The sequence below is a fragment of the Poecilia reticulata genome, chromosome 14 (genome assembly GCF_904066995.2).
Source record: "Poecilia reticulata chromosome 14, P_reticulata-male-v2, whole genome shotgun sequence".
NCBI classification, from domain to species: domain Eukaryota; kingdom Metazoa; phylum Chordata; class Actinopteri; order Cyprinodontiformes; family Poeciliidae; genus Poecilia; species Poecilia reticulata.
The window spans coordinates 259,918-284,404 of NC_088843.1; the positions used below are offsets into that span (position 1 = coordinate 259,918).

Here is a 24,487-nt window from a genome sequence, read left to right on the forward strand (position 1 = left end):
AGTTTCAAACAAACACTGATTAAGTACAAAAAATAGTTTTGATTTAATTTATTGATAAAATCAAAGTGTCTAAACTGAAAGTGACTTAAGCTGAAAGTGCACATTAATGTGTTCATAAAAAACACATTAATGTGTTCATGAACACATTAAAAATACTGGAGGCCCTGTCTAGAACCGCCCATCCTTGGCTCACTCTCTGTCCTTGCATATTCTGTAAGGACAGAATATGCAAGGACCCTCACACACTGCAATGAGTGCAACAAATATTGTCTTGGCATCTTATTATATTTTCTTTAGGTCAAAACAGAGTTCTTCTCTGCATTTGCTCAAACAAACACCAGGCCTTCAATGCCCTGTTCATTAACACCTCTGCTCCTAATCTTTCCCCATGTTTGTGGAGTAGCTCTTTAATATCTTCCTTCAGTAATTGATACAGAGATGACATATTATAGAGACACACAATAACCACAGAGGGCCATGTAATAAAGAAACAACAAAGCAATCACTACACAGGTTGTGAGATGGCTATTGCAGAACTCAAGTGTGATGTTTTTACTAGATCAAACTTCAGGGAGAAGTGAATGTATTATTAATAACTCCCTGGATTTACGTCACTTTCCATATATGATAAGGATGAGCATTTTAAGAACAGCAAGCTTTACTTTTACGAGTATTTTCACGCTTTTTAAATTGTTTTTGTGGTAGAAAACATATGTGGGACATCATTCTTGCGCGGCTTTCTCTTTATAAATTAATTACAATTAATTCTACATAAAAATCTAAACAAAAAAAGTTTCAATAAACAGAAACACTTTTATTTGAATGATTCGGAGGAAAAACATCCGGAGAATGTCTCGAACAACTCGACCACTTCCGGTTTGTGGAAACCAGCAGCGCTCGCTCATTAGTTCCGACCAAACCAACCAAACAAAGCTCAGCGGGAGATCTGTCCCCAGTCTAGGGAGAAACATCTCGTCTTCTGAACGAGAATCCGCTCGGCCCGCTGAACCGCCTCCAACCGTTTCTGTATCGTCCGCCTTCTGACGACCGGTTGTGATTTCAGCCGCTGCGCAACGAGCGGAGCTAGCTTTGCCTCCACCCGCTGCGGGACGGAGATGACGAGCCAGCTGCTGGGCAGCGTGTCAGCCGCGAAACGGGCCTGGTAGGCGGGCGTGAGGAGAGGCTTGGCTCCCTGTTGGAAGCGGGACGTGATCGGATGTTTAGAGAGATTGGCGGAGTGACGCTAGCAACCAGGTGAGTTTGTAACGGGTTCGGTTAGCTCTGCTAGCCTGGCTACGTTAGCGCTCTGCTGCTGTGTCATGTTTACGTTTCCCAACGCACAGCAGCATTTATCTACAGGCAGGACTAAAGTTTCGGTTTTGCTCTGTATCCCAGAGAGAGGGGGGAGCAGAGTTCTCTCAGAATTTACTTCTGTCGACAAATTTGGATTTTTGGTTTATGTCAAGTCAGTTTTTTAGTGGCTTCAACTTTCTTCCGCAGGAAATAATATGTAGGTTATAAAGGATCAATAAAACATGATTAGTTTAGTCCGGTGACGTGCGGTGAGGTACTGACGTAATCATAATCATATTTACTAATATAGACCCCTGCATGTTATTGTTTACATAAGAAAATTTCGCGCATGCGGACAACGCTGGAGGGCAAAAATACTATTCTACATCTCATCCACAGCCGCGCTGCCGCCGTAGAATATTTCCGTTAACTCAGTTAAAATTGGACATGTAGATATTATTAATTTCGTGCTTCAAGGGAAAAACCGTTGAAGTACAACTCAAAACCACTTCTTTCTTGGTCTCTGTATCAGCGCAGCTCCGCGCAGACTCGTTGCCATAGCAACTGATAACGCCATACACAAAAAAAAAACTCAAATATTTCCCACACAAAGAGCAGAACATTCAATTTGCTGCAGTGGTATGGTTTTAGACGTAAGGTTTAGTTTTCGATTATTAGTAAGTGATTTCTGTGGTACGAGGAGAAAACTATAAATATATCGCTGCATTTTACTGTGTGGCTAGCTCCATGGCTGGCTCCATGGCTAGCTCCATGGCTAGCTCCATGGCTAGCTCCATGGCTAGCTCCATGGCTAGCTCCATGGCTAGCTCCATGGCTAGCTCCATGGCTGGCTCCATGGCTAGCTCCATGGCTAGCTCCATGGCTAGCTCCATGGCTGGCTCCATGGCTAGCTCCATGGCTAGCTCCATGGCTAGCTCCATGGCTAGCTCCATGGCTAGCTCCATGGCTAGCTCCATGGCTAGCTCCATGGCTAGCTCCATGGCTGGCTCCATGGCTAGCTCCATGGCTAGCTCCATGGCTAGCTCCATGGCTGGCTCCATGGCTAGCTCCATGGCTAGCTCCATGGCTAGCTCCATGGCTAGCTCCATGGCTAGCTCCAGTCCATGGCTAGCTCCATGGCTGGCTCCATGGCTGGCTCCATGGCTAGTTCCATGGCTAGCTCCATGGTTAGCTCCATGGCTAGCTCCATGGCTAGCTCCAGTCCATGGCTAGCTCCATGGCTGGCTCCATGGCTAGCTCCATGGCTAGCTCCATGGCTGGCTCCATGGCTAGCTCCATGGCTAGCTGCATGGCTAGCTCCATGGCTAGCTCCAGTCCATGGCTAGCTCCATGGCTAGCTCCAGTCCATGGCTAGCTCCATGGCTGGCTCCATGGCTAGCTCCATGGCTGGCTCCATGGCTAGCTCCATGGCTAGCTCCAGTCCATGGCTAGCTCCATGGCTAGCTCCATGGCTAGCTCCATGGCTAGCTCCATGGCTAGCTCCAGTCCATGGCTAGCTCCATGGCTGGCTCCATGGCTAGCTCCATGGCTAGCTCCAGTCCATGGCTAGCTCCATGGCTAGCTCCATGGCTAGCTCCATGGCTAGCTCCATGGCTAGCTCCATGGCTAGCTCCATGGCTAGCTCCATGGCTAGCTCCATGGCTGGCTCCATGGCTAGCTCCATGGCTAGCTCCATGGCTAGCTCCATGGCTAGCTCGCTGTTACTGTCTCTTACTCTTCAATTGTGGAGTCACATTGTCTGGGATCATGAGCGCCCCCTGCCATGAGGCCAGAGAACTGCCTGCCTCACCTCAAATCTGTTCTCTGCAGTTTCTCATCGCTCCTCAGCACATGAAACACGTTACACGCACAGCTGGTGACAAAAACACTGTGCATTATATGCATATAATGCACAAGGCTAAGCTAAACCTTATTTAGCTTATGATTTTCCATAAGCTAAATTATGGAAAATGAGTTCATACATTAAATGTTTTTAGTCATTTTACTGGCGACGTACAGACAGGAGGAGCATCGATTGTCCAGAGGTTGATCAGTCCAGGTGAGGCTCTGCTCCCTGCTGAATGGGAAACTCGACAATACAGCGATTTTGAAGAAAAATAATCGGAATTGGTTAAGCTGAGTAAAAAATAGATACAGTACAAACCACCGGGTGAAAATAGCAATGTAAATAATTTTATCATTATGTATCATTTTTCCCCTGACCACACGTCACTGATATAGTCCGACTTCTTTTTCGCTAAAATTATGACTTTGATCTCATCAATGCGACTTTTGAAAAAGTCCCTTTTTTCCTTTGCCTCTAATCATCTTCCATAAACAGTGAAGGTGCCAGAAATAAATAGTTTTTTTAATCTGGTTTGACTTTTCATCTGAGATTTTGTTGAATTAAGTTTGGTTGGTTAACATTAAGCTGTTTTGTCATTTTTATGGATCTTCTTTAAGAAAAAGTTTCATTCTGTCCCTGATACTTTGGTCAGGATTTATAATCAGCATGAAAAAACATGGCATCTAGGTTCTGTTATATTTAGATAAATATGGAAAAAATGTTAGCATTTCCATCACATTTCTTTCTTCATCTCATCCTTTCTGACTTTATTCCTGATATAAACTGTATTTCTTTGCGTTTTCTTCATGCAGCTCCCTCAGCCGCCCGGTGACGCCCCGACTGATCGCCTCGCCGCCATGAGCGCCATGCGCGTGGACGCCAAGGTGGTGATGCTGGGAAAGGAGAGCGTGGGGAAGACGAGCCTGGTGGAGCGATACGTCCACCACCGCTTCCTGGTGGGGCCGTACCAGAACGTGAGTTCAGCTGCTGGGCGCTTTGTGGCCTCAGAGGAAAGTCAGAGCTGCCGTGTTTCACCGTCAGAGAAGCGATTCTGAGCTCAACATGGCGGCTCGTTCTTCATGCCTGGCCTTTGGGGAAGATTTAGGACTGAGAGCAGAAAGCTCATTTCATTTTAGGAAGATCTGGTTTAGACAGGGGCCCAGAGTCAAAGCCTTTTTTCAGGTGTCAGACCGGTTCCTGATCCCAACCCGACCCGGATCTGGAGCATGCAGATAAACCTTTGGGTGACTGTTATGATGTGGAGCCTTAGATTTGGTCCAGATCTCAGCCTGTAGGTTTCATCTGTGCCTCTGTCTTTATACAAGTACAGATAGACGTCAGAGCAGCGTGCGGTCTGTGTAAATGTCTGGTGGGACCAACGAACCAACGGGCAGGGCCGTAAAGCGGGGGGCCACTGGCCCCCCCTGTTCCGGTGCCTATGATTTATGCACAATGCTGCCAGGAAAATGTCGTCTTCTCATAACTGCAGCTGGAGTTTCCCCGGCATGCAAAACGATTATCACACGTGATCTTGTGTGATTTCCCATGATCTCGCGTGATCTCGCTAGTCGTCTTCAGCACAAGATCAGTCTGACTAAAATGAATCATGTTATCTCAACACGATTACATTTCATTAAAGTTAAGTTGTTGGATTTCTTGTTTATCCAACATGATTTTATCACGTTTTCGTTTGAAACATAAAATCATTGTGTTAAAAGTACATGATATTCTTTTGTTAAGATAATAACCCCTTAAGTTCAGTTTTTGAGTGTAGAGTCCTCTGTCCACCAACAGTCTGAGTGTTTGCTAGTTCGGCCAAGTCCGTCACAAATTTGTCGATAATCCAGGAATCCAGAAGCTCCAAACAGCAGAAATCCTGTTATTGTGAATAAATCCAGGGTGAATCCTGCTGAGTGTGTCCCCACGGGTCAAGAGGCTCTCTGTGTCCAGACGTCTCGTCAAAAATGTGATCAATTGCATTGAGAGATCGGTTGACCAGATCCATAATTTGTAGATTTGGATGATGTGCAAAGAAAGGCTCCAAAAATATAGAAAAAGAGAAAAAGATGGGACAGAAACAGAGCAAGCAGGGCAGGAATGGGCAGGGAGGGAGCAGAGGGAAAATCATCCGCCTTCATGGAGAGCAACCAAAATATTCGGATCAGAACATTAAGCTGCGTTTGTGTCTCCCTCAGACCATCGGCGCTGCGTTTGTGGCCAAACCCATCCAGGTGGCAGACAGAGTCATCACTCTGGGGATTTGGGTGAGTCATAAAGGTCAAAGGTGAAATATGACAAGTCCTTAAAACAGACAGAAATAATCTACAGCTTCATGTCAGAAATATCTTATTGATGTTGATTTAAAACGAGGAATGTTCCTTTAAATTTCCCATGTTGTTCCTGACAGGACACGGCCGGATCGGAGCGCTACGAGGCCATGAGCCGGATCTACTACCGAGGAGCCCGGGCCGCCGTGGTCTGCTACGGTGATAATCCACTGATAATCCACTAAAAGCTGCTGGATGAATTTATTTTCAATCAAAGATGGAAGATTTTCTTTCTATTGTTTTTTAAATTTTTTAATTAGAAATGAACCACAGAGAGGATGAAGTTATTTTTTCCTGTTTTACTTCATTAAAATGATATTTAGCAGGGTTTCCCCAGTGTATTATAAGCCTGGCGGCCCACCATGTTTTACTAGACCCCCGCCAGGCTAGGAATTGCTCGTTTTATTTTTAGAAAAATTAATAATTTGGGAAAAAAAATTCTTAATTTTTTTTAAATCTTAAAGCCGAATTCCAAGCGTCTCTGTTGTTCTAAGAATTTCACTCGCATAGCAGATTTATTTCTAAAAGACAGGTTTACAGTTTATGCATTTCAAGCCGGAGAGCGGGCCAATCAGAGCTGGCGCCTCTGCTGCTGCTTTACCTCAGCGCGGATCGCGCGCCTCCTTTCACTCAAACTGGACACAGGCTGACCTGTATGGATATTTACATCAACCTCCTGTGAGGAATTATGATCCTTTGGAGAACTCTAGGTAGGAGTCTAAAACCCGCCGCGTTAGCTCTGGTTGTGCAGCTCAATGTGAACCGCAGGAATAACTTGTAGTCGCTTTCTGAGGAGCGTTGAGAACGATTTATCTTTGTGAGCAAAGAATGATGTGCAGCGTTTACATGTCCACACGCTGCCCAGGGTGTGGCGCTGTCTTCTCTGTAAAGTTTATGTTCGTGTTCCTGGTTGGTCGGAGCGTTAGTGGTTAACGGACCAGCGCTAACCTCATCATGCAGGTTCAGCCCGGTGAGGAGCTTTAGCCTCGTAGTCACACATCAGGCTGGTCTTATATTATTGGGGCCTGCCCTTAGCAATGCAGAGGGAGGCTCCCATGCAATGCATGGCAGGCACCTATTGTCCTGCACCCAATAGAATGTCTCTCTTTTTCTAACGTCACTGTTAATGCGGCTCATACCGCTGTGTGCACCCCCACAAAAGTGGTATCAAAACGTGCGACTCAATCTCGAAAAGGGAGCTATTACTTTTAGTGGGATTCGGAGTTACCATGGTGACATAAATCGCAAAAACCGACGCCCCAAAATCCCATTCAAGTCAATGGAGCGAGGAAAAAAAATATCCTAAAAATCCACTATTTTTCAGGAATTTCTGTGTTGTCACGAATTCATGTAGAATTGCCATTCAAATGTTACTTTGTAGATACGTACGTGCTCTGTTCAGATGTGAAGACAGCACGTCAGTACGAATTACGGTTTGTCCACAACTTGCCACTAAGCGCACCAAAGTTTTTCATTTTTCGTAAAATTAGAGTGCAACTGCCGCTCCGCTAAAGTGAGGAGCGGGGTGGATTTTTGACCCCAAATCTTTTGTAACTCACCCTCATGCCCACAAATATCGCCCCATTGGTATCAAAGTCGGTCATGACATTGATACGCATGCCTGCTCCCGTAAAATGTTTTCGAAATTTCGCTAGGACAGATGGTTTTCTGTAAAGGTGCTTCAGAGCGAAGTCATGCGATGGTAAGCTCTCGCTCTCAGTCATTGACTTCCATACATTTCTGAAAAATTTCAGAGCTCAGCGCAACCATCTTTCTCTCATCACTGCTATTACTGTGAGTGAGGTAGAGATATGAATCACGGGACTATCGGAGACGACAAATAGCCCTCTCATACGCTTCAAACGGTTTTTGGATCGGCTTTACGGATCCTGAATGGGAAGGAGTTGTTCGGACTGCTTTTTTTAGTGAAACTGTCCGGCTCAAACAGACAGATTCATGTCTCTCACAGCTGGCAGTTGGCAGAGGGTTAATCACCATAGCAACAGAACACAGAGATGGGCAGCTTAGGACTACAAACACGGCCATCTCTGTAGTTCTAACTATGGCCGACACTCAGTGACTACGCAGCAGCATAAGCTGGCTTTCAGAAATACTTTCTGTTTTGGACAGTATATAATTGGTTTAACACAACAACTGTTACACATTGGATTAGTGTGGCCATTTAAAATGAAGCTTACTGAAAATGTCAAAATAAAAGCCTCGACATTTATTACATCAGGTTATTGCTCTTTTGGGCTTTGTATAACTGGCTTATCCCATCCATTGTTACACTTGGATTACTGTGGCCATTTAATATGAACCTTATTGAAAATTTCAAAATAAAAGCCTCAATATTGCTCTCAGGTTGGTGCACCACAATGCTACTGCCTACAGCAATGCCTGCTGTACAGTAGCATTAGTCTTTTAGCTAAAGTTAGCTATTAGCTATTTTTCTTACTTATTAGCCATGGTTAGTATACTGATTGGAGTAAGTCGAGGACAGACGACATGCTTGTGATATGCCACATGCTACTGATAGCATTCATGCTAACATTAGCATTTAGGCTAATTTTAGCTGATTCATTTATTTTAACATACTGAATGGTGCAAGTCCAGGTTAGTCAACATTCTTGTGACTCTCCACAGGCTATTGACTACAATTTAGCTAAGCTTAGCATTGATGCTAATTTTTGGCATCAGAACCCTGGGTCCAAACTGACAGGCACATTTTGGCAGGCCCCGGTTAGATTTCTTCAGGAATTTTCTAATTTTATTATTTTTCCGGTTACACAATGCATCAAACCATTTCAAATGTCCACTTAGTCAGACAGAGTTAACCTCTTTCCCCCTAATGGGGGGTTTAATGAATGTAGGGGGACAGAGGTTAATGTGCTGTGCCGCGCAGAGATCTGAAAATCTCATCCCACAAACTCCAGCAACCAAAACATTTTCTGTGGCGCTTATTAAAACTCAACAGACAGAAATGTTAGAGCTGCTAAAGCCACATTAGCAGCATTGAATTAAATCTCCTGTTTGTGGCTCATCTCTGCTCAGTGCAGCAGGTTTAACTCATCCTGCAGGGCCGGTCCAAGGCTGATGGGGCCTGGGGCAGAATCTGACTGAGGGGCCCCATCAGCACCTCTAAGCTTCTGTGTTGGATTTAATCTGGGAGAGAAGGAGGAGATTAACTGGCCAACATAAAAACAATCAGTTATAATTAGTTTATTAATTTGTGTTTGTGAACAAACAGCTCAAACTCAAAGATTAAACTCAGTATCAGATTGTTGCTATGGTAACAAAACAATCTATGAATATTGTTCTTTGAACTTGCCAGCTCCTTAAAATCTTACATTTAAATGTTAAACAATTTAAAATATTTTATGTAGAAACCATTGAATCAAATTCAGCAGCATTGATCAACTCACTAAATAAATGTTACATTCATGTATCTGTGTTAAAATATTAGCATTTATGGGGCCCTGAAGGCCTGGGGGCCTGATGGAGCCGCTGAGTTGATTTGGATTAAACAAAGTCCAAATAATTAATATTCATTTTAATTGTATTTTTTGACTTATTGTTTTTAAGACTAGTTGTGGGTTTAGCCAGGGCTTCACTGGGGATGTTTTCCAGTAACATAATTACCCAGTAATATTTTTACATTTCCTGTTTGTATTAAAAGATGTTAAATAAACACACGGTGCGCCGCCTCGGCGCCCCGATCGCCGGGCCGAGCAGGTTTTCTGGGGGAAACCCTGTTTAGTTATTAATGCAGATATTCCAGAACGTGGCTTCCTGCAGCTCTTGGCAGATAATTCCTGATGATGACAATAAATCTGGCGGCTGATGGATCTGCTCTGAGGAGCATTTTGTGTAAAATCCCAAATGTTTGTTTTTCCACGGTTCCTGCTGTGAGGATCCCTCATTTTACTTTAGCTCCATTTTCCTGCTTTGCGTTGCTCCGCTCTTTGAACTGAGTGAAACCGGCAGGATGTTGAGGTTTCTCTGTTTGTGCCTCAGATCTGACGGACAGCAGCAGCTTCCAGAGAGCCAGGTTCTGGGTGAAGGAGCTGCAGAACTGTGAGGAGGTGAGAGCGTTACCTTTCTGCTGCATATGGTTTATTAAAATAGCTTTTATTCAAACCGTCTCCATGTTTATGAGGTAGATCCATCTTCACATGCTGTCTAAGAAATGAACGCAAAACAACCAATCAGAGCCAGGAGGTGGGGCTTAGCGCTGTCGGTCAGACTCGTACCTGCTGCTAAATGTGCTGATGGAGGAGAAACTAATTACTGGTACAGAAACACTAGCCTAGCATTCAGGAAAGGGTAGCAGAGCAGCGCCACATGGGGCATGATTGACAGCACTAAGACCCGCCTTTTGGCTCTGATTGGTTGTTTCAGATTATCTCTCAAACACTTTTTGAGTAAAAATGAAATAAATATTTTTATAAACTGCAGATTTAATGGAGATTTTACTTTCATAATGTTTATTTATTAAACCTATGAATATAAAATTTCTATTTTTCATGTTTTTATTTTTTTTTTAATTTTATTTTCTTCATTAAAAACCACCCAGATGTTTTTTGGTGTCTGGAAAATGATCCGTTTCAAAACGTCCAAAATGTTTCATCACCTAGCAACCGCAGCCCAAACCCGTTACCTAGCAACCGCAGCAGAACTCCAGCTTGTTTGAATTGAAAGTGACAGGGACCCATTATGAAAGAAAAACCGTTTTATGTGAAAAATGTGATGAACAGGTTTGGATTAGGCCATTGACCTCACCTGCTACATTAAGTGGGTCTACTGTAATGTGACGATTTATTTCCTGCCTGGTTTTATCTGAGATTTATTTGCTGTTTTGCGTTTTGCAGCACTGTAAAATCTACGTGTGCGGCACAAAGAGCGACCTGATCGAAGGAGAGCGCGCTCTGCGTCAGATCGACTTCCACGACGCACAGGACTTCGCAGAAGGTGACGAACCGAGACGAACATCCCAACTCTGGGAATCTGGTTGATCCATTTCTACGTCTGGTTAAAGAAAAACAAGGAGGGAAAAATATAAATATGAAGAACTTATAGAATGCATTTCCTGTCAGATTGTCATCCTTCCTTCCCTCCATCCTTCTTTGCCATAAATGTAAACTGAACTTTTAGTTTTAATATTGAAGTCTTTAAATGTGATTGTGTCAGAAGTTTCAGTGAATCTTCCTGGAGTTTCTCTGCTGAAGGTTTTGTTTCGTCCTCAGATGTCGGCGCTCAGTATTTTGAAACTTCCAGTAAAACAGGAAAAAACGTCGGTAAGTCTCACTTTTCAATCAGTGAAGAATTAATTTACTCTGAATATGATTTTAACAACTTTGTAGTTTTGACTAAAACTGGTTCCGAGATTTTTGACTTTTTATTAAAAAGTAAAAATCTGAACAAAACTGCCTTACAGAGAATCATTGAATGGATATTTAAAAGGTGAAAAACATCAACAACAACCAGATATAGTTATCTGTATTTTCCAAAATATAATAACAAATAGTACATTTCTCAGATTTGACATAATTGTTAGTCAGTAAAAATAACTTGTTTCTTTGCTCAGCTTTATTGCGCCATGTTCACCCGGACAGAAGAGTAAAACCCAAAAACATAACAGTTGGTTTGTGATCAAAAATCAGACAAGATCCAGAAATTGTAGAGCTCTGAATTTTTTCTTTATGCAGTTTTTCAAGCATTTCATTCCAGTTCACAGGCTTAGAGTAACCCTTACCCTGTTAAACCCTTACCCACATTTTCTCAGTTTCCAAAGCCTCTGGAGCAGGTTTGATGAAAACGTCTCTGGACAGCTCCACTCCCTGTAAAAAGGCAGATTTAATGTCCACTGAGTGAAGTTTCTGTTGTTTTTGACATAAAACTGCCACCAGGAGTCTCAGTGGCAGGTTGGGGAGCCTTTTGTAGGCCAGAAACTTGTAGCTCCACAAGTCTTGCTTTTGGTATTTTTCCATTTTCAGTCTCTCAGAGTTCACACCAACGAGTGGAGACACACTTTAGTCCTCAGTTTCTTCAAACACTCGGTTCTGTTTCCAGCTTCTGATTTTATTTTTCTTTGCTTCATCAAACGACACGTCTTTACTCACACAAACATCCTGGTGCGTCTCTGTATCCTGAACACCTGCCTGGACGTGGAGATCAGCTGGTTCACTGTTGGGCCATGCAGACTCAAGCAGCTCCAATTAAACCAGTTCTTGTATTTCCCAGTTGCCTTGCCGACACGCCCCAACACTTTGGCCATAGTGAGACACCCTCTGCATTTCTGAATGTCTCAGTTTGACCCGTCTTTCTGATGGTGTTCCCAGTGTGCCGTGTCATTCTGCAGTAGTGTCTAATCCTACGTTTTCTTCAGTCCATGTTGTCCTTGGTTGTTCTCATTGCAGGTAATCTGAGGTTCTTCATTCTCGTGAGTAACTTTTCTCAATCTGAGTTGGTGCCTCTGTGTATAACAAAAACCACTGCACCATCTTGACCAATGGCCACTGCTGGTCCTTTCCGTTCTGGACAATCCACTCTTTGTAAAAGATTTTGTCTCCAGTTTCATATCGCTCATCATCAATGTTCCTTCAGTGCTCTGCTTTCTGAACATTCTGCTTCTGAAAAGCTTTTCTTGCAGCATGCAGGGCTGAAATGTGCTCAGTGGCGCCCTCTAGAGCTGGAGCTCTGTCTGTAACACAGAGGGCAGGTTGGGATTCAGCTGATGTACGATGTATGTTCATGGACATTTTACTCTCTGCCATCAGGCCCAGTTCATGACGGCTCCATGACCTTCAGTAGGATCTGTCAGGGTTCGATTCTGGTGCTCCACCAGTCCACTGCTCCACGTTGTCGTCTTCACTTCAATATTAAAGGCCATGTCTCCTCATTACTAAACTCACCACCGTGGTCACTGGTGGGCCATGCGCGCTGATCCAGTCATGGATCAAACGTTTGGCGGTTTCAAAGACCTGTGGCGGTTCAACACGGTGGACTGGTCAGTAAAGTGAAGGCACCAAACCTCAGGTTGGGGTCCATGCAGATCTACAGCAACCGTTTCATGTGAGCCACCAGCAGGTTTTGGTTTCTGACACACTTCACACGGATCAGGACCTTTTTTAGCAGGTTTCTCATTCCGTGTCCTTGATGCCAGAATTAGTCACGTCTGTGTTTGATCAGAGAGGCGTCCAAACTGTTCATCAAGTTTCTCCAGAACTTTCATCTGTTCACTTGTTCATCTCGTCTGTAGTCAGTATTTCTTCCTCAGAAGCTTCTAATAGCTCATCAGAGAGTAAAATCTCTATTTTTACTGTCCACAATGTTCACGCAGTACTGACCTGAACTAGTGAAGTCCAGTCTGACAGGCCGGTTGGACATCACTGCACTGTCCAAAGTGCAGGACAGTTTTTAGGAACCTTTTTAAAGAGGTTTTCCTCAGAAGCAGTGGGATGTCAGCAGGTTCTATATTACACTTTATGGTGAAGTAGACTTGAAGGGACTTTGTGTTTCTGTCTCTTTCATAGTTTTCACTCTTTTCTTTTGTGACTGTACTGTAGTTGTCCAGCCACTGTTGTCCACAAACTGTCCTAGTCCAAGCAGTGAGACATTCTGTCATGAATATTTCTGCATCTGTTGGAGATTCTTTGGTGAACAGAGTTAAATTACACTCCTATCAGCTTTGTGCGGACAGTTTGTAACCCAGAGAAAAGTACTTTGGCACACTGGACATTTGGACCGTTGTCCGTCAGCGGGTTGGTACCGGTGGACATTTGGACCGTTGTCCGTCAGCGGGTTGGTACCGGTGGACATTTGGACCGTTGTCCGTCAGCGGGTTGGTACCGGTGGACATTTGGACCGTTGTCCGTCAGCGGGTTGGTACCGGTGGACATTTGGACCGTTGTCCGTCAGCGGGTTGGTACCGGTGGACATTTGGACCGTTGTCCGTCAGCGGGTTGGTACCGGTGGACATTTGGACCGTTGTCCGTCAGCGGGTTGGTACCGGTGGACATTTGGACCGTTGTCCGTCAGCGGGTTGGTACCGGTGGACATTTGGACCGTTGTCCGTCAGCGGGTTGGTACCGGTGGACATTTGGACCGTTGTCCATCAGCGGGTTGGTACCGGTGGACATTTGGACCGTTGTCCGTCAGCGGGTTGGTACCGGTGGACATTTGGACCGTTGTCCGTCAGCGGGTTGGTACCGGTGGACATTTGGACCGTTGTCCGTCAGCGGGTTGGTACCGGTGGACATTTGGACCGTTGTCCGTCAGCGGGGTGGTACCGGTGGACATTTGGACCGTTGTCCGTCAGCGGGTTGGTACCGGGCTCTGGGTTTGCTGTTGCCCCAGTTCTCGCCTTTTTGCCGCCGTTGCTCCTTGTCCTGCTGCATCTGTTGTTTCGCCAAATATTATCTTCAAATCGGACTAAATAGAAGCAAATGTTACATCTGAGCCTCCCGTTAAGCCAACAGTCTGTCCGTTATGTCAGGAAGCTGCTCCATGTTGGATTCGAGTAACTTATTGATTTCTGCTTTAAATCAATAAGTTACCGCCATCGACGTGTTGACTTCTTTTATGATTCAGTCGAAATGCCAGTACGCCTCGTAGATCCGGTCCTTTTCCTTTTAGGAACAAGTCGTCTAGTTTATGGCGGCCATCTTACCTTCCACCCGCGGATCCAGCGCGACAGCAGCAGCTTTTTCTTCTCCAAATCTGTGACTGTCGTCCAAATGTTGCTTTACTTCTTCAAACGTTGGCGGAACTTTGTAGTTACTAACCATCCTCTGCTACCAATGTTAGTAAAATAACTTGTTTCTTTGCTCAGCTTTATTCCGCCATGTTCATCACCCGAACAGACAATAAGAGTATAAACTGAAATCATGTGCTCCTGGCATAACAGTGCCCCCTAGAGGATGGGCATGGGATACAACAAAACAAAGGAGTAACAGAATTTCTGCTTTTCTGCTCTGAACTCTGAACTCTGAACTCTGAACTCGTCTCTGTTTTCCAGATGAATTGTTCCAGAAAGTTGCCGAGGATTTCAGCAGCTCTGCTTTCCAGCTGCTGGCTGGTGAGTTTCCTCAGGAAAACCAGCTGATCGTTTCACATCCAGCTGGGAGCAACTTTAAAACGCTCACAGTTCAGCTTCAGTCTGCAGCGATTCCTCATGCTCACAAATCAGCCGGATTGAAACATGGATTATTACCAGAATGGATCATAATTACGACAGGAGCTGCTCCACTTTCCTGTCCCACAGTTTTAAACTTGAGAAATAAACCGTTTATCTCTGGGACTAAACTGGTGGAACATGTTGGGCTTCTGAAGAAAAATGTATTTATGATGTTTCACAACACTTTATGTGACAAAAAAAACTATTTTTATAAAAGCAACTTTAGAGTTTTTACAGTAAATATCAGTTAAAAAAACATAAATTACAGTTTTTATTCACATTTCTTATAAAAAATGTTTTATAACTGAAATAATCCTAGGAATTTTTTAAAATCAATATTAAGGAATTATTGACTTAAACTCTGTTATCTTGATGAGAATCTATTTGTTAGTTTGGTTTTATTTCAACAGCTACATTTGAACAGGAAACTAAAATATAATAATATTTTTAGTGACATCAGATGATTTATAAAACCCAGGAAATGAATTTCTTCCTTTCTGTTCCAGAGGAAACCGGCATCGACTTGGGTCAGAAGAAAGGCTCGTATTTTTACTCCTGTTGCCATGGAAACTGATGCGGGCAGAACGGACGGAGGATTCCTCTGCACCGCCAGTCTGGGTCTGCTGGCAGCCAATCACAGAGCAGAACCCAGGCTCCATCTTTGTTTTTCTTTGTGATGGCAGCAGGAGAGACGGAGCCGCCGAGCCGGACGCTCATCACACATCCAGAGTCACCAACAGACACTGAGGAGGAGGAGAAGGTTTGTTTACGGTCAACAGCCTCACGTCGGCCATGTTTACGACTTTTTCTGCCACGACAGCCATGGATGTATGGAGAAAAGCAACACTCAGCCTCCGCGGGGCTCAAATTGCTACAAAATCCACATTTTCTGGCAGAAAAACTGCAACTTCAGTCAAAGGAAACCAGTTAGATTGTTTTCCAGCTTGGTTAGTTGTTCACAGCACAGTTTAGAAACACAGCGGCCAATCAGAGGAGAATCTGACGGTTAAAGTAACGTCTGAAACACGCAGGTCTACAATCCCTCCAGTTACTATATAGCAAAACACTAATGTACGTTTTGACTCCATCGCAGCAGTTTTCATGCTCGTTATGGAAACTGTGAGCTGCGACCGTGTCAGAAACTAGCTGGTGTTGGCTGCTGGTCGCCATCAGACTCGTCTCTCTGCGTCGCCGCCTGGCAGGAAAACACCTGGATCTGATGAGATCTGGTTGCAGTCGCTCAGTTTCCTTCCTCACATTGACCCAAACTGGAAAAGCCTCCTGCTGAATGTTGACATAAAAACTGTTTGCTCATCGTTTGCAGGTGAGTTTGACTTTTGATTTGCTGAGTTATTGTTGCCTTTTAAGTTGAATATTTGTTCATGTTTTACGTTTCATGAAATTCTGATGCACAGTATTTTTTATGAAAGGTGGTAAAGTTGTTCAGATTATTTAAAAAACTTCCTGAATGTTTTGAAATGATGGCGGAGCTCCATTTACGTTATTCTGTATAAGTTTTAATAAATAAACTCTAAAGAAATTATCAAACTTTTCTCCATTCTTGTTTCACAAGTTTTTTTCACGGCTGTGTTTGTATATTTCTACACTATATATATATATATATATATATATATATATATATATATATATATATATGTATAATAAAATAAAAATTCCCTTTTCACCCTCCGCGGGTGGTCTTTTTTCATCCTCTGATATATATCAGAGGATGGATATATATATATATATATATATATATATATATATATATATATATATATATATATATATATATATATATATATATATATATATATATATATATCCGTTATCGGACCGCCGGCCGTTTAAGATCTGGTTTCCAACAGACTGCAGATCCTCTTCATCCTCCTCATCCTCGTCTGACCGACTCGTCCATCGGCGGATCGGCTCAGACCCGCGACACACAGCTGATTGGTCTGAACCTCAGACTGTTCCCGCCTACAGGAAGCCAACTGGGTCAGAACCAGACTCTTCCTGACCCCATCATGCCGATATGAAGATCAGTCATTACTGAAAAGAGTTTCTCCATAAACTGCATAACCCAAATGTTCATAAAACTCACTGGGCTTATATTTTTGTTCAGTGTAGTTTTGTTAGAAATATAACAGACCCAGACAAACGAGTTTAATGTAATAACTTTCTTTTTTATACGTTTATACAGGAGTTTGTTTTAACAGGTCAGCTGAGCTCAATAAGTCAAAGTTACACTGGAATGAAACGGAACCAGGTGGCCAACTGTAAAAAGGCTTTTGGAAAGAATCTGTTAATCCCACTGGACAGTCGGGGACAAGCGCAGCGTGTTGCTCTCCCTCCTGGTGCTGCAGCCTAGTCAAAGCATTCACTGGCCTTTTAGCGTTTTGTCCCATTACAACCACAAACCTCCATGTATTTTATTAACTTCTGTTATTCAGGGATCAGAAACAAACAATCCAGATTATTTAACAAGTCTTCAGTCAGAGGTTTCCTCAGAGAAGTTGCAACACAGACCGCTACAGCAGATACGTTGCACCCACTGCTATAAGCATCTATAGAAACTTCACTGCAAAAACACAAAATCTTACGAGTATTTTGTTCCAGTTCATAGAGCAAATATCCTGAACTTGAAATATGAAAAAAATAACTTTATATGCAACTTTTCAGCAAAATACAGGATCTTATTTTAACTAATCAATATTAAGGGTTTATTTTAACGGTTCTAGGTCCAGTGACGGATTATTTCACTTTAACGTGGGATTAATGCTTAGAGTCAAATAATCTGCCAGTGAAAATACAATTTATTTTAAAAATCAACATTAAGGATTTATTTAAATAAGATCCTGTATTTTGCTGAAAAGTTGCATATAAAGTTATTTTTTTCATATTTCAAGATATTTGCACTAGAAACTGATATACTTGTAAGATTTTGTGTTTTTGCAGTGTTGAATTGTTACGAGTTAAAACATTTAGTTTCAGTTTCTATTAAAACGTCAAGTTTGAATCTGAAAACAGCAGAAAGGTCAAAGGTCAATGTGTGGAGAACAGCAGTTAGATTATAATCAATAATCAGAGCAAAAGGAAACAACAAACAAAGAAATACAAATGCAAGCCGCACCTTTCAGATTGTTGTTGAGCGTTTTGAAAATAATTCACAATGAAACGATAAACATTAAAATATTAATTCTGCATTAAGATGAAAACAAAACGTCTGTAAATGTTTCAGATTCTGTTCAAAGGCGTCGTCTATACAATTATTAATCAGTTAATAATCGATTATCGTCGGTTCTCTGTATTGATTATCACTTTTTCTCATGTTGATATGTGAAGGATTTTAATCTGCAGATTCAAACGTTCATTGAATGAATGAATGAATGAATGAATGAAAGCTCGCAGACTGAACTGCTTTTTGCATCTTTTACATATTTTTGATATTTTATAGAAAATCAAAAATATTAGCCGTTTGATTGCTAAAATAATCAATAAATGAATCGTTTACTGATAGTTATTAGTTTGGCTCTGAATGAAAATACACTGAAATTTGTGGTTGTGAAAAGACAAAATGTATAAAAGTTCAAAGGTTTAAATACTTTGTCACTGAGTTTAACATGAAATTTCCTTGAATTCAAGTCCTTGGATCCTTGAATCCTTGAATTGGTATTTTTGGCATGAAATGATCAAACAGTTTGACAAACAAATGATTAAAAAGTCAATTTGATTCTTTAAGTCGTGGAATTTCATCCTGCAGCGGCGCCGGCCCGGTTCCAGGTTCAAGGCTCCAGGTTCAAGGTTCCATGTTCCAGGTTCAAGGTTCCATGTTCCAGGCTCCATGTTCAAGGTTCCATGTTCAAGGTTCCATGTTCAAGGTTCCATGTTCCAGGCTCCATGTTCAAGGTTCCAGGTTCAAGGTTCCATGTTCACGGTTCCAGGTTCCATGTTCAAGGTTCCATGTTCCAGGCTCCATGTTCAAGGTTTCAGGTTCAAGGTTCCATGTTCACGGTTCCAGGTTCCATGTTCAAGGTTCCAGGTTCCATGTTCCAGGTTCAAGGTTCCATGTTCCAGATTCCATGTTCCAGGTTCCATGTTCCAGGTTCAAGGTTCCATGTTCAAGGTTCCAGGTTCCATGTTCCAGGTTCAATGTTCCATGTTCACAGTTCCAGGTTCGGTCCGGCAGCAGGAGGTCCAGGTGATCCGACCCGATCGAGGCCGGATCCAAACAGATCCGGAGGCGAGACGTTCAGAAACAAAACGTCCCAAAGCTGGAGGTCAAACCCTGTGACCTCTGACCTCTGAAATCTGTTTCAGGTTCAGATTTTAATCACTTCATAAATAAACTGAGGATGATGGATAAATGTCATTTATTTAGAAATCTATATAGTATTAATACTTCTGAGTTCTTTATTTATGCTTCCATGATTTCAATGTTTCTCCTAAAACCATTAAATTAAATTAAATCCTTTCTGCTGCTTCGCTCTGCACTGCAAAAACACGAAATCCAACCATCTGGTTTCTAGTGGAAACATTTTAGTTTTCTGAAAATTAGACAAAAATAAATTCAATGTCACTTTTAGTTAGAAATGAAATAATTCCAATATTAAGGAATTATTTACAAAGATATTCCTTAATATTGATCAAAACTTCTGGTTCCACTGTCGGATTGTTTCACACCGTTGCCTAGCAACGCCAGCCCGGCCCGTTGCCTAGCAACCCAGTTCTGGTTCCACCTGCAGATTGTTTCTCTTGTATCAAAACATTTTTACGTTACAGTGAAATAATCTGCCTGAATTATTAGCTTTAGCTTCTCATCCTGGTGAAACGTCACTGATAAAAAACAACAATCAGAGCTACAGGCCGACCTCTGACCTCTGACCTCTGACTCAGCAGCAAAGTTATTGAAAAAGCTTCAACAGTTAAAAAACTTCCCAACGATAACCAGCCGCTTTGACTCCTTCCAGTCTGGTTTCCAGTCTGGTTTCCATGGTTACCACAGCACAGAGACGGCCTAGTCAAAGGGTTCAATGACATCCACATAAACACAGACTGGGAGAACCACAGTGCTGGTTCTGGTTCTGTTGGACCTCAGTGTCGACCAGGACATTTTACTGAACCGCCTGGAGAGTCGGGTCGGACTCTCCGGTCCAGAACTCGGCTGGTTTGAATCCTACATGAAGAACTGGGATTACTTTGTTTCAGTCGGAAACTTCTCACCAGAGAGGTCAAAGGTCACATGTGGGGAACCCCAAGGTTCAATCCTAGGACTCTTATCCAATATCTATCTGCTCCCACTGGCTCAGGTTATAACATCAGATACCATATCTATGATACACAGCTCTACATTATGATGTCACCAGGTGACCTTTGACCCCATCTGATCACTGAATAGATGCTGAGAACAGATCAATGTGAGGATGAGACAAAACTGAAGTTATTATTACTGGACCTAAAGAGGAGCGATCTAGAGTTATAGATCTAGAGTGTTGATCATGTCACTGAACCAAATAAATCAACCGTCCAGCTGCAGCTGATCCAGAAGCTGCTGCTGTTCTGACCAGAACCAGGAGGATGGAGACATGACACCAGATCTACACCACCCAGATCTACACCACCCAGATCTACATCACCCAGATCTACACCACCCAGATCTACACCACCCAGATCTACACCACCCAGATCTACACCACCCAGATCTACACCACCCAGATCTACATCACCCAGATCTACATCACCCAGATCTACACCACCCAGATCTACACCACCCAGATCTACAGTCCCTGTAGCTCAGACTGTAAATCCTGATAGTTTATGAATCACTGGACGGATCAGAACCACATTAAAGATCTGCTGCTGTTCTATCAACCTGCCAGACCCTCAGGTTCTGGTTCTGGTTCTGGATGCAGCATTCAGCTTCTATGCACCACAGATCTGGAACAAACTTCCAGAAAACTGAGAAGCAGCAGAAACACTGAGCTCCTTTACATCCAGACTAAAACCCTCCTGGTTGGTTTTATTAGAAACGTGATCAACGTATCGACTGAATGTGACGTTTTACTGCTGATTCTGTTTGTGACGCGTTTGAAACGCCTTGATGCTGCTGACCTGCTGCTCTCACCACGTTTGGCTGGTTGGTTTCAGATAAACTCAGATATTTGCTCTGGACAAAAAAAACTGGTTTTGTGTTTTTGCAGTGCAGTTATGAATCAAAATAAATCTATCAATTGTCGTCATCATCATCATCTTCATCTTTGAGCTCCAGGTATTCCAGTTCCTCGTCTTCATCATCTTCCTCCTGGGGGTCCCACTTATTCCTCATTTCCTCCTCCTCCTCCTCTTCCTCGGCCAGCTCCTCCTCCAGGACGTCGCGCTCCTCTTCGTACGAGGAGATGGGTGAGTAGTGCGGCAGGTCGAATCTGTGTGGGCTGCTGGGAGGCGGCGAGGTGTTGCCGCTGGCAACCGGGATGGTGATGGGCACCGGGATGGAAAACGAAGGGAACGGCTCCGGACCGCCACCACCGCCAGCCTCCTTCACGTTCCCGCCGCCACCGGTCCGGCTGAGCTGGCCGGCGGGGATGACGGCCATGCCCAGCCCAGAGGTCAGGGCCCCAGAGGTCAGGGCCCCAGAGGTCGGGGCCCCAGAGGTCGGGGCCCCTGGGTCGGGCCGGTACTCCCGGATCTCCCCCGGCTCCAGTGGCTCCGGCCCACAGGGGTCGTGTTCGCTGCAGCAGAGCTTCCCGTCCAGCTTGGAGATGAAGAGCAGACCGTCACGGTGCTGAGGGCAGTAGGAGCTGGGACACATCTCACAGAACGACGCCGCCTCCTTCCCACAGACGTCACACTGATGCCAAGGACACTCCCAACGACCTTCAACCAAACAGACATTCAGGCAACAATCCAGGAAAACATGAAGGACGTTTCCCTCCTTCAGTCAGTCGACCCGGTTCTACTGGACCCAGAACATCTGCTGCTCCTCCAGCTGCTCTGAGTCAAACCAGCCTGTTCCCCTCCTGGCCTGTGGGGGCGCTGCACCAAGAACCACTGAAGGAAACGACACAAAAACCTCTGAAGACACTGAGAGCAACTTCCTTCTTCACCAGATGGAAACAAGATGGAGGATTTTAGCGGTTGGAGGATTTCTCTTTAGGCTAAAGACCAGGAGCCATTTCTGCTGCTAGCGCTAGGCTAGCATGTTAGCTTTGGTTGGATTTACCCAGAATGCCCTGCGCTGTAGACCACTTCCTGCTGTTGGAGCGGTCTCTGTGACCAGATCCTAATACTGAATGAAGAGTAAACCCATTTGGTCGGCTTTAGCATGACTCCAGTCCAGGTGGTGACCTCTGACCTCTGGTCCTCCAAAGAGAACTCTGGTTCAGTTTCAAATGTGGACGCCAAGCGTACCAGAGACCGCCCCAAAAGCAGGAAGTGGACTACAGCGCAGGGCATTCTGGGTAAATCCAACCAAAGCTAACATGCTAGCCTAGCGCTAGCAGCAGAAATGGCTCCTGGTCTTTAGCCTAAAGAGAAATCCTCCAACCGCTAAAATCCTCCATCTTGTTTCCATCTGGTGAAGAAGGAAGTTGCTCTCAGTGTCTTCAGAGGTTTTTGTGTCGTTTCCTTCAGTGGTTCTTGGTGCAGCGCCCCCACAGGCCAGGAGGGGAACAGGTTGGTTTGACTCAGAGCAGCTGGAGGAGGAGCAGATGTTCTGGGTCCAGTAGAACCGGGTCGACTGACTGAAGGAGGGAAACATCTTTAATCAGTTTTATTAATAAACTCTTAAAAATCATTTGGAACAGAAAGTACATTTCTCTTAGGCCTTAATGATTTTGTGCTTTAACTGTAATGAATGTTTTGTAGCCCAACAGCAGGTCACCGGTCCTGTTATAGAGGACAGGTGACCTGTATTTATGCGGCCATCTTGAGTCTTGAAGGCCACATAAATATCTAGGGCGTGCCAGATTTGGCCTGCGGGCCTCGATTTGGCCCCCAGTCCCGAAGGAGTCTGACCTGCGGGCCTCTTGGTGAGGTTCAGGCAGTCTGCATGGTAGACTTTGGGACATCCTGGCTTCTTGCAGGACACCATCTGTCCTCCGTCTCCGCAGCTGAAGCACTCGTCCTCCCTCTCTTTGGTCGGCAGCGCCTTCTTCTTCTTCTTCTTCCGGCCGTGGCCCCGCCTCCTCAGCTTGCGGCCCTTGTCGTCGGATGGAGGGTTGTTCTGTTTGGACGGCGTCGGGTTAGCGTGTGTTTCTGTCCGTGTCATGGAAGGAGCCGGTCTCAGGCCGGGAGCCTCACCTTTGGCCTCACGCCCAGGAAGCCGCTGCAGTTTGCGGAGCCGCATTTACAGACCGTCTTCCCGTTGCCCAGACACTCCAGGTTGTAGTTGAAGGTGAGCTCTGCGCCTGGGGGAGGAACGGTCGTTACACCGGGTCTTTGAACGTTTTCATTTCCGTCCTAAGCAGGAAGTTCAGAGACCTGCAGCGATGTCCACCAGAGCGAACAGTCCCACCCGCGTGTCCCCGCTGACCGTCCACTTCTGCGTCTCACAGTTGGGCTGGCAGCTGTGGTTCATGAAGCGAGCCTCGTTGCCCTTCGGCCCGGCGTCGATTATTCTGTCCTGAAACCAGAGGAAAGGCTCACGGTTAGCCAAGCTAGGCTGGTGGCATCAACCTACGCCTCCCTCTGTGGTTGCCTAGCAACAAGCTGCTGGGTAATGTGCAGGTCAGTTTTTCCTCCTAACTGCTTAGAAGTGAATCATAACGGAGTGAAGCTGGATAAACAGGGAACGTCGGCATTCCCTGTTGAAAACGTTTCGTCCAGAACTTTGCTTTTTTTCTGAGTAAAAGATTTTTGTTTGCATTTTTCCTCCAAACAGGATCTGTTTTACTTTGGCATATGTCACTTCCTGTGTCACTTCCTGTCAGACTGCCGTGCAGAAATCAGATCAGCGTGTCGTTAGTTAGACTTTCTGTAAGCTCCTGGTTCAGGTTTGTTGTTGGTGGATGCGCGACGCACCTTGTCCAGAGTTAACATGTAGAAGTTGCAGATGTCGTTCTCCTGGGCGTGTCGGATCCTCGACCTGCACTCGTCTTCGCCGATCACCTCCCCAACGTATTCGGTCACAAACTGACCCTGAGGAAGAACCAGCTGGAGATTTATCGACGTCCCTGGCGGCGGCGGCGCTCGACTGGACTCACCTTCTTGATGTCGTGGGCGCAGCGAAGGCCCCAGCCGCGAGACAGCGTCCGGAAGATCTGCACCTGGCTGTACTGGCGCTTGGTGAAGGTCTGGTTCAGGCACCGCTCACCAGCCGGACACACCTGCAGGGCAGCGCCAATTTACTCCTTTCACTTTTCACCAGGCCTTAAATTCCACTCAGGGAAGTGGAATGATTCATGGGCCGGCGGTTCTGCTACCTGAGGGTGGCACTCGTACAGCAGCATGCGGTTGATGCATTCAGAGTCGTTCCCACACGGACTCTCGTCTGTCGCCTTGCAGTTGCAGCGCGGGATTTCTGACAGGTCAGCAGTCAGGATCTGAACCTTCCCAATCGGACGATTCACCTGCACAGGCCGGCGCCGAGAGTTACAGAAGCTCTTAGAAACTAATCGATCAGCAATTTAAATCACTGATTAATGGTTTAAATCACTGATTAATGGTTTAAATCACTGATTAATGGTTTAAATCACTGATTAATGGTTTAAATCACAGATTAATGGTTTAAATCACAGATTAATGGTTTAAATCATCTGTCAGTGACTTCATGGTTCTGTTGCTCCAAAACTTAAATATCTGTCGTTTTCTTTTTCTTCTCATATTTTTCATTTCAAATTTTCACAA

At 44.5% G+C, this 24,487-nt stretch overlaps 2 protein-coding genes across 6 annotated transcripts in view; one reads left to right on the plus strand and one right to left on the minus strand.

The window, feature by feature from the left end:
- Positions 1 to 858: 858 nt before the first annotated feature.
- Positions 859 to 16,192, plus strand: rab24 (RAB24, member RAS oncogene family). The gene is made up of 9 exons (XM_081615438.1): positions 859 to 1,254; positions 3,952 to 4,113; positions 5,335 to 5,403; positions 5,547 to 5,625; positions 9,484 to 9,551; positions 10,338 to 10,437; positions 10,713 to 10,763; positions 14,486 to 14,545; positions 15,151 to 16,192. The coding sequence occupies exons 2-9, from the start codon at positions 3,997 to 3,999 to the stop codon at positions 15,216 to 15,218; spliced, it is 612 nt and encodes a 203-aa protein (XP_081471564.1). The 5' UTR covers positions 859 to 1,254; positions 3,952 to 3,996; the 3' UTR covers positions 15,219 to 16,192.
- A 617-nt stretch (positions 16,193 to 16,809) lies between these two features.
- The window catches only part of nsd1b (nuclear receptor binding SET domain protein 1b), a 32,917-nt gene continuing 25,239 nt past the window's right edge, over positions 16,810 to 24,487 (minus strand). For all 5 annotated transcript variants that reach the window (XM_081615408.1, XM_081615411.1, XM_081615410.1 and 2 more), the window contains exons 18-24: positions 24,064 to 24,210; positions 23,845 to 23,967; positions 23,663 to 23,779; positions 23,123 to 23,264; positions 22,943 to 23,049; positions 22,658 to 22,865; positions 16,810 to 21,517 (exon numbers count right to left, since the gene is read on the minus strand). In XM_081615408.1, coding sequence (XP_081471534.1) covers positions 20,871 to 21,517; positions 22,658 to 22,865; positions 22,943 to 23,049; positions 23,123 to 23,264; positions 23,663 to 23,779; positions 23,845 to 23,967; positions 24,064 to 24,210 — 1,491 coding nt within the window. In that variant the 3' untranslated portion in view covers positions 16,810 to 20,870. The remainder of the gene's footprint in view (positions 21,518 to 22,657; positions 22,866 to 22,942; positions 23,050 to 23,122; positions 23,265 to 23,662; positions 23,780 to 23,844; positions 23,968 to 24,063; positions 24,211 to 24,487) is intronic.

Coding starts and splice junctions, on each gene's coding strand:
- rab24 (XM_081615438.1), top strand. CDS start 3,997: ATGAGCGCCATGCGCGTGGACGCCAAGGTGGTGATGCTGGGAAAGGAG. Junction 5,404..5,546: donor TCATCACTCTGGGGATTTGG/GTGAGTCATAAA, acceptor TGTTCCTGACAG/GACACGGCCGGATCGGAGCG. Junction 10,438..10,712: donor CGCACAGGACTTCGCAGAAG/GTGACGAACCGA, acceptor TTTCGTCCTCAG/ATGTCGGCGCTCAGTATTTT.